The 10013-nt window shown below is 55.1% G+C and overlaps 1 protein-coding gene across 1 annotated transcript; it reads right to left on the bottom strand.

Moving 5' to 3' along the window:
* Positions 1-1994: 1994 nt before the first annotated feature.
* On the bottom strand, positions 1995-9396 carry LOC139826713 (dynein beta chain, ciliary-like). Its single transcript, XM_071803118.1, has 3 exons — positions 9074-9396; positions 2918-3114; positions 1995-2264 (listed from the first exon to the last, which is right to left on the bottom strand). The coding sequence occupies exons 1-3, from the start codon at positions 9224-9226 to the stop codon at positions 2051-2053; spliced, it is 564 nt and encodes a 187-aa protein (XP_071659219.1). The 5' UTR covers positions 9227-9396; the 3' UTR covers positions 1995-2050.
* Between the last annotated feature and the right edge of the window lie 617 nt (positions 9397-10013).

The raw sequence follows: 10013 nt of genomic DNA on the forward strand, positions 1-10013 counted from the left end.
CTGCAGGGACAGACCAGCAGGACTACACTGTTTTTCACTACAGACAGGGATTTGCAATATTTCCTTGGGCTGCGCTCAACTCCCCTAAGCAAAGCAAAGCAAGGAAATTCGGGCTGCAGTGGCCAAAGCCTGAGAAGCAGCGCTCTAACAAAGCAGTCTTAGGTACAAGATCTGTCCTCTTAGTCTGAACTCCCGTTCCTGCATAATAACACCAGAGGAGCTGGTGGAAGTTGAGGTGAGTCCTGTTAGAGTAATGCAAACACTTTATTACAGCAGAATAAATTCCCAAACCCATTCACCCTGAACTTTGGCAAGAGTCTGGCTCAACAGACCAGCGATGGAGCTTGTCCCAGCCTGGAAACAAAAGCCTAGACTCAAGCACAAGCAGCCCAGTCTCAATTCACAAACTAGAAAGATTTGGCTTGAAATCAGTCACACCAGGCCATGAAGAAAGGCCAGAAGCCAGCACTGTGGTAAAGTTGCCCCAGCATCTCACCTGCCTCAACATCCATTAGCATGGTTTTGAAGGCTGGGATGTAGCTGCTCTCAACTCTCTCCAGCAGCTCCATCATGTTCCTGACCTTCCTCGTTGTCAGCTGGTTGTAAATGCATTCCAGGTCATCACACCTACAGCAACCGAGACACAGAATCACAGAATCAGTTGGTTGGAAGAGACCCTCAAGATCCAGTCCAACCATAACCTAACCCCTGGCACTGCCCCGTGTCCCTGAGAATGTCATCTCTGTGACTGTTCAACCCCTCCAGGAATGGTGACTCCACCACTGCCCTGGGCAGCCTGTTCCAATGCTTCACAACCCCTTCTGGGAAGAAATGTTTCCTAATATCCAACCTCAGCCTCCCCTGGCGCAACTTGAGGCCGTTTCCTCTGCTCCTGGCGCTTGTTCCTGGGGAGCAGAGCCCGACCCCCCTGGCTCCAAGCTCCTTTCAGGCAGTGCAGAGATCAGAAGGTCTCCCCTCAGCTCCTGTTCTCCAGCTGAACCCCCCAGGTCCCTCAGCCGCTCCCATCACACTTGTGCTCCAGCCCCTCACCAGCTCTATTCCCTTCTCTCAACTCACTCCACTACCTCAAGGTCTTTCTTGGCCTGAGGGGCCCAAAACTGATTTGAGGTTTGGCTTCCCCAGCGCTGAGTACAGTGGGACAGTCATTGCCCTGGGCCTGCTGGCCACACTGTTCTTGATGCACACCAGGATGCTGGTGGCCATGTTACCCACCTACACTGGGCCATCAGCTGTCCCCCAACATCATCTGTTTCCCCTGGGCCTGATTCAGGGCTTCCTCCAGCTACACATGGACTGTGGAAATGGGAGAAAGCTGCATGAGGCACAGACAAACCCTACAGGACAGAAAGTGCTGAGTTCAGCATGACAGCAGCTCTGCTACTGACAGAACATCGCTGAAAAAAAGCCATCGTGTTTCTGCAGGCATTAGCAACAGCTCTCCAGCCAGCAGGGCTTTGCCCCGAGTCAGCCTGAACCAGTACAGCACAAAGGTTTTCAAAGGGCAGGAGGAAATACCACTCCCAGGCTCCTGAGCATCTAAAGCCCCTCTGGCCCTGACAGATGAACAGCAGCCAGCTGAGATGCACCATTTCCAGACAGCCCCCAGCAGGTGTCCATCAGCAATTACTCCTGTGGATGGCTCCTAGTGAACAGTGACGAAAGAGTGCCCAGAGCGGGTGTGGAGTCTCCTTCTCTGAGACATTCGAACCCGCCTGGACCCACCTGTGTGATCTGCTCTGTGACCCTGCGTGAGCAGGGCTTGGACTGGGGGATCTGCAGAGGTCCCTTCAGCCCAACCAGCCTGGGATCCTGTAAAGGGCATTTCTGAAAAAAGTCCCTTGAGGTGTAGCCCCTGTGGTGGGGCTAAGTTAAAACACAGCCAGCTGCCCAGTGACCTCCCAGGCACTTTGCAGATCATGATGATTTTCTGTGCGGGAGCAATTTTCCTTAGTTGAAGCCTACATGAACCCCAAGTGGCCTGTTCTTCTCAACTCATGGAATTAGCAGCTCCACCACCAGCACTCTCCCTCTACACAAAACCAGCACCACAGGGCACCGTGCACTGGCCAGGCTGCTCTGGGTACCTGTTCTTCCAGAACTCCAGCTCCACCTTCGGGTTCGGATTGCTGCCTTGCAGGAGAGGCTCTGAAGACTCTTTCTTCAGTGCCTCCTGGATCTGGTGGCTCCAGTCTATGATGGCCGACTCCATGGCATACACCAGAGATTTATCTATCCGTTCCATGCTGTAGTAAACAGAGTACGTGATTAACTTTGTTGATGTGCATTGCTCAGTTGGATCTACTTCCAATGGCCGTGTGGGCAGCTGGATTTTACAGGGTTTCACATTTCAAAACCACAAAACAATCAAACCCCATAAGATTTTGTCACTGGTTTAATATAGGAATTACACTCTGGAGAAAATGGCTGAATGTCTGCAGCAGTGTGGGCAACAACACTGTTCATAAAGTGAATGGTGGAAATGAAGAGCCAGTCGCCACCTCTCTGCACAGCCAGTCATTGTCACATCAGATCCATTCAGGTTCAGGATCTGACCTGGAGACTCACACATCCAGCAAGATTCTCTCTCCCCATACCATTCTCCCTCAAAATATTCTACATCCCTGCAGTCATTAACTCACTTAATTCAGCAAGAAACACCACCAAGTGGGCTGGGAAGCTGAGGACAGGTCACCCCACTGCCTTGGAAGCAGTAACTTCTCACAAAATCCCACCCGCACCACGTCCTGTCTGAGGAGTGATTCATTCCACTGCACCCACACATCTCCTGGGGTTCCACAGGGGCACGCACGCAGCCCAGACACGATGACAACTTGATGTACAAACGCATCTGCTTCTCTGGACCTTCCAGAACCTGTTATTTTGGGGTGGTACTCACGATTTCTCATTTTCCAGATCAATGTCCTCAATTCCCTCTGAGCCAGCTGGGAGAGGCAGCAAGGTCTTGCCGTCTACTTGGCCAACAACTGTGAAAATGGTACTTTTGAGGTTGTGGACATGACGCACGATGTCTTGTGACACCACTTGTGGCCAGCCCTGATGGTTCTTCTTGTTCGTTAGGATGGGCACGATCACCTACAGCGGGAGTCACGGAAGACCAATGGAGAAAAAAGTGCAGCAGGAGACGGACGGGCCACCAGGCTCTGAGGTCTGTGCTTGGCCAAGCCTGGAGACCCATATTCATTGCTGTCTCAAGCAGTTCCCATGTGAAATAGAGGCAGCTGATGATGAATGGGCATCTCTACAGGCCCACTTTATACAGCAGAACACCCTTTTCCCCAAATCCAAGCAGCCAAGGAGGGTGGAAGCCAGTAGGCAAAGTGAGCAGCCCCATCCCCAGGCTCTCCCAGCCTTTCAAGCCCGCAACTGGAGATGGCCCCATGGGCTGCTGTCCCTTGCCCTCACAACTGTCCCCGGTGCTTGGTCCCCATGTCCCTGCCCATGGGCACAGCCGTCAGGCTGCCCTTTGAGCCTGCCAGGGCTGGGCTGAGCTCAGTGTGCTGCAAGGGAAGGTCTGCTGGTACCCCCTGGGATACACTGGTGGTGAGGGTCCCCCAGGTCCCAGCTGCAGCCCACCAAACAGGAGCTTTGCCTTTATCAGCACTTTTACTGACCCGGCAGCATGGGGTTGTGGGGCTGGTCGGGGTTTGCCCAGATTTGAGCTGCTTTTGGCTTGTTTGAGCTGTGACAGCAACACCGTGTCTGTCACCTATCCTGGCTGGCTCTGCACTGGGACCAGCCTGTGGCAACAGCCTAACAAAGCCAGGTTGTCCCTAGTGACAAACAACAGCCCTTTGTGTTACTGGACTCAGGGTGGGGGTAGGGGAGGGGGGGGAGGTGACTAAAGGCATAAAAATAGCTGCAAATGGACATAAAATTGAAACGGAATAAAGCAGCTCAGCACCTCCATGGTGCTGTCCCAGGATGCTGAAGACTCTTTGGAACTGTGGCTGGCTCTGTAGACCCGAAGAAGACCCGACCAGCCACCTTCGTGCCCAGGGAGCCGTGGGAAGGGGGAGCACAACCCCAGGGAACACACGGGCAGGTGCTGACGAGTTCACCTTCAGCAGTTTTAGCTGCATTATTAGCAAGATGTGTCTCTATTACTTAAAGCATGTGGACTGCTAATGCCAGTGATGTTGTAACCAGGCAAATGATAGCCGTTCATTTTCTTTCTGACTGTTAAAATGATAACTGGACTCAGGATGAAGCCCCAGCCCACAGAGCAGGTGTGTTCCCTTCGGCACCGCAGGAGTGAAGCAACAAGTGGACAAGGTCACCAGCTGTGACCCCTCACCGAATAAAGACAAAGTGTGGGCAGAGGAACACACGACCCCAACCCCAGGAAATTCAAGACCTTTTTCACCTTCACGCAGACCCAGCCCATCTGCCTGACCCAGCACCACCGCTGCTTTTGCCTTCAAGTGAAGCTTGAGAGGAAAATAGGATGAAAACCAGGCACAATCTGCTCCCTGCAGAAATACTGCATGTCTGCACAGGGGAGAGCAAAGCCTGCAAACACGCAGCTGGGACGCACAATCCCGGCTCCCAAAGGCATTCAGAAAACAGGATTTAACAGGATCTGCCAAAGTGTTCCTACCCCACCATCTCCCCGTAGCAGACGGTGCTTGCAATGCTATTGGCCAGCCGTGATGCAAAACCACTGTTTGTGCAGACTTCGCAAGACCACGGGGCTCATCAAAACAAAAGCTCCCCGTATAAATAATGTGTTTTCTCACAAAACCAGGATAACCAGTCTGGCAGCCTGCTCTTGGGAATCCAATCTATCAGTCACCATCTTAATATACCAAACATCATGATCAGAGCTTCTCAAATCCAGCAGCTCCTCTGCTTTCCCATTACAGCCTCATTCCTGAGACTTCTCCAGGTGAGGAGCCATCAGGAATAAACCGAAACAACATTGTCTAGTTCAGGCTAATAACACAGCAAAGCAAAAGCACTCGAACCTCTTGACGATCTCTTTAAGAAAACATCAGCCCACCTGAGATAACCCGACACTGAGCTACAGGAGGCTCCTGAACATCACAAAACACTTTTTCACTATGAGAGTAATCGAGCACTGGCCCAGGTTGCTCAAAGAGGTTGTGAAGTCTCCATCCTTAGAGATAATGAAGAGCTACCTGGACATGGCCCTGGGCAACTGGCTCTGGATGGCCCTGCTTGAGCAGGGGTTTGGAGTAGGTGACCTGCAGATGTCCCCTCCAGCACCTGTGGGTACATCAGTCCCACAAGGACCCCACTGATAGACAGAGCTGATGTGGATCAGCATTCAGGTGGTTTATATGAGTTCTAAAGCCGTCCATGGTACTGCAAAGGGCAGAGTTAAGGGTACAAGTGCATCAGCAGAGAAGGGAGGGAGGCCAAGGAGCCTGTCTGTAGGAGGGGACACCTTCCCCGCTGCCATGTGCGAGGGGCACCCGGTACTCATGGGTGCCAGGGCTCCCTCTGCACCTCCGGGGCTGCCCAGGCCTCACAGGATCCCAGCCTGGTTAGGTTGAAGGGATCTCTGCAGATCCCCCAGTCCAAGCCCTGCTCACGCAGGGTCACAGAGCAGATCACACAGGTGGGTCCAGGCGGGTTTCAATGTCTCAGAGAAGGAGACTCCACACCCGCCCTGGGCAGCCTGGGCCAGGCTCTGGCACCTCCCAGCAAACAAATTTCTCCTCATGTTGAGCCTGCCCCCGTGGCCCCTCATCCTCACCTCCTCCACGAGGGCGGCAAAGTGCCGCAGGGCATCGGCGGGCAGGTCCCCGCAGAGCAGCTCCCCGGGGCCGGCGCCGGGGGCCCGCAGGAAGAACAGCCCCTTGCGGCGGGCGGCGGGGGGCGGCGGGGGCGGCCCCAGCTCCAGCTCCCCGGCCGGGCCCCGCCAGAGCAGCAGCGCCGGCCCCGCCGGCCCCGCCAGGAAGCTCCGCAGCAGCGGCCCCGCCGCCTCCCCGCCTGCCCAGCGCTCCCAGCGCTCCGCCGGCACCCCCAGCCCCCGCGCCGCGCACCGGCACAGCCGCTCGGCGCCGGGCACCGGCTCCACCGCCTGCTCCATCCGGCCGGCACCGGCGGGTGTTTGCGGGGAAGAGCCGCGTTGCCCGGGGGAAGGGACACTGCGAGGAGCCGGGGGCGGGCCGGGGCGGGACCCAGCTCGCCTGGGAGACGCAGCTGCCCCGGGCAACCACGGGTATCAACACAAGCTGGGCATGGAGGGCCTGAGAGCAGCCCTGCGAAGGACTTGGGGGTGCTGGGGGATGCTCCCTCTGGGGGGGGTCTGGATACCACTGGATCCACCTGGGCACCCCCAAAGTGGCTTTTTAGCACTTATTTTTCTCCTGAAAAAGCAAACACAGTGGGGCTTTCTCCCACCTGGTTTGGCCTTTAGGAAGGGAAGAGCAGAAGAAGGGGCCTTGGGGACTAGAACCACTACGCAAACATTTGATTAGGGAGACAGGAGCTAGAGATTTGTCTGTCACTGTGGAAGAGGTGACAGCGGTGTGATCTTTGCCTCCAGACTAATCCCAAAAATATGCCCAAGCTAGAAATGGGTCAAATGGGGAAAGGGAATGGGCCTGGACCACAATGGCAAACTGATTGTTCAGAACTCCCAGGAAAAGGGGGGTACCGATATTTGTTGGTATTAACTGATGTTTTTTCAGGTTGGCCAGAAGCGTTCCCTACCAGGACAGCAAAAGCTTAGGAGGTGACTACAACACTGATACACAAAATAATACCAAGGCTTGGAGGCCCAGCTGTTAGATCCTCTGATTGAGGGCCACATTTTACTGACGAGTATGTGAAGTCTTTTGCAGAAAACTTTGAAACCATAATAGGAAGGTCCATTTCAAGACCCCCTGACTGCTACCAATATCGGAGAACAGAATGCCTGGATTCGCCATTCTAGAGTGAAGAAAGCCTGCGAAACACCACGGAGGGTAACCCGGGCGCAACCTGGAAAACTCTGTTTTTCACAGTCACCTTTTGGTCCTTCTGGGGGACCAGCCTGGGTGGTGCTTCCCGCTTTGGGAAGAAGAAACCCAAAAGAACAAACAAGTAGAATTTTTGGTAGATATGGGGGCAACACTAATGAAAACCTGGACAGAAGAAACTTCAACCCCATGACGGGAGGGGCCTTTTTCTTGTTTTGTTAACTACAGAACCAGCCGCTGCCCCCACCCTGAAGCACACAGGCTGTTGTCCCACACTGCCAGCACCACCCCCCTTCTTTTAGCAGGATCATTTTATCTGAGCATGGCAGTGGCCCTAAAGGCACTTGCTTTGATAGAGCTGTCCAATAAGGTGTTGAACAAGTCCTCGCAGACACGCAATGATGTAGCATGCTATAGAAATCAGTGCTTCTGTTACTTCGATTAAAGAAGTAATTTCTCTCAATATTCCAAACCAAGATTCTAACAATCCCATGAGTGGACTATCTACACCTGAATTCTCAGCCAATTCTTCTGCTGAAGCTGTGGTTAGACATATATCACCTTTTTCTGCCAACATCCTATCTGGGACCATGTTATTTTCCCATGCCATTCTACCAGTAGCATCTAATTGTTTGGTGATTCCTTTAACTGCTTGTCTAGTATAACTTATAAATAAATGTTATTTATCCCGTCTACATTCTTGTTTGTAGTTACCTACCAAAACAAAAAGGACTCAGAACCCGCAGCTAACTTGACTTCTTGCTTTGTGTTCCTTGGGGACTCCTCTGGGGACCCCAATCTAATTGAAATAAACCCTGTCATCAGAGGAAAGCCCTCAACTCCTTTTTCTGTTGCCCTGATGGATCACAGGGTTCAAATGCCAGGGTAAAAGGAATTTCCAATTGTACGACGTCACAGGTACCTTCCCAGTGGGGGATAAAATGGAATGAAGTGTCATCTTCCCACAGTACCACCAAAGATCCACTCAAGAAGCATTTGAGGACATATGAGGACCAACTTCCCGTGTCTCTGCACACCTACTCGTGTTCCTAGGAACTTGGTATCATTCCTGCCGCGTCGTGAGAGACAGGCAGTATGATTTCCAATTATTCCTGAAAATGCCAGGGGAATTTTGATATTTTTCCCTGCAAAGCTGGAAACAGTAGGGAGAGAGTATGACACGACTTATTTCTCCATGCCGTAGAGTCTTGGCATAAGGCTAAGATGCACTCCATCCCCTGTCAATCTTCGCTCCACCCCAGAGGGAAGGGTACCACTTGGGCCACAGGCCTTCCTGCCGCACAGGCATAGCAATTGCTCGTTTAGGCTTTGCACCATATATTTGATCCATTCTACCCAGGCATTTGTACCTCCATATATTTTGAACCTTCCCAGGGCATCTTTTCTACTAATGTCTATTTGTGATCCATAAACCCCACTTACTGAATCATCTGCTCTCTGCCTTGCAATTAGCAAAGGGTTGCACTGCAGAGACTCACACCCTGGGAGAGACTGTCCTTTAGATAGGGTCATTTTTCTTTGCAACTCTATAACCGTTCATTGCTCACTGTCCATCCCCTAAACTCTGTGCTCCAAATAACACTGTACCAGGAGGGGCAATGAGAGCACAGGCGGCGGCCTTCCCCGGCCCCAACCACCGCCTGCCCGCCCCAGTCCGCCGCAGCGAGCCCGGCCGCCCATCCCCGCCCAGAGTTCCTCCCCACCCCCCGCCCCGGCCTTTCGCCAGCGAGTTCGCCTCCCCCCCGGGAAGCCGGGGCGTCCCTGCCGGCTCCGTGCCCGGGGTGGACGGGGGTGGACGGCGGGGGGGGGTGGACGGGGGCGGGGGGGGGGGCACGCGGGCGTCCCGCGGTTTCTCAGCCCCGCTGTCGGAGGCCTAACCCCCTCACCTGCCCGTGCTGCCGCCTCCCGCGCTTCTTCCTCGGTGGCTCGCTCGCTCGGTCCCTCGGCCCGCTGCCCGCCCCGGCCGCGGGCTGAAGAAGAAACCGACCCCGCCAGCGGCTTTGCCTCCCCCCGGGGAGGCATAGAGACACCGCGTCCCCGTCCCCGTCTCCCCGTCCCGGCCCGCCTGCCTCCCTGCCTACCCGCGCGCGGGGTTCCTCGGCCGATCGGCAAGACGCTCCCGCGCTGGCCTCCCCGCGACCGCCCGCCCGACGGGCTTGACTCCGAGCGACTGACCGTTGGGCACCTGGCGGGGGGCAGGGGGCCGGTTGCCGGGCGGCGGGGAGAGCGCGCATGCGCGGCGCGCGCAGTTGCCGACCCCCTCCGGCCCTTCCCGCGGGTGGGCCGGAGGGGGCGGGGGGCAAGGCGAGGGCGGGAGAGACCGCGCTTTGGGGTGCGGGCGGGGGGGGGGGTGTTTGTGCTCGCCGTGCAGTCTGAGCCGGAACACGAAGTGAAATTATACGGCGGCGGCGGCGGCGGCAGGTGCGGGTGGGGGGCACGACGACACCACCACGACCCCGCCGCCCCTGCCGAAATAAACCCCCACCAAAAAAAAAAAAAAACACCGCCACGAAACCCGCATCCCCACGCCACGCGCGAGCCCCGAAACTCCAGACACGGACTCGCCGAGCGTGTGCACGGATCGCGAGGGTCGAAAAGCTCGACTCGTAGAGTCGCGTACACTGTCCCGCAGCCACCCGCGAGAGGCTCGCTCGGTCGCGTCCAGATCCTGTCCCTGCGTAGGACCAACCGCCCCGCCGTTCCGGTTCAGTCCTTGCCCGCCGGTCCCACTTACTTAGACTAAGCCTAAAATGCAAAGATCTCTCCATAAGGATGGGTTTTATACTCTACTTCCACAATCTGCTGGCAGTACAAAAGAATAAGCGGCAGATCTACTTAGGCTGAGTCACGGTGCTTTGCTCCTAAGACCATGCATACCATGGGAATATTTCAGCTGCATGTCCCACCCCAACCCCAGAGAGCAAGAGCTCCAGGAACAGGTGGAGAAACAGGGAAGGACACTGCAGTGCTTCTGAGAAATAAAGCAAGGACAGAAAGGCAGACGGGCATGCTGTGGAACCT

The sequence above is a fragment of the Patagioenas fasciata genome, unplaced genomic scaffold, assembly GCF_037038585.1.
Source record: "Patagioenas fasciata isolate bPatFas1 unplaced genomic scaffold, bPatFas1.hap1 Unplaced_1, whole genome shotgun sequence".
Lineage (NCBI taxonomy): Eukaryota > Metazoa > Chordata > Aves > Columbiformes > Columbidae > Patagioenas > Patagioenas fasciata.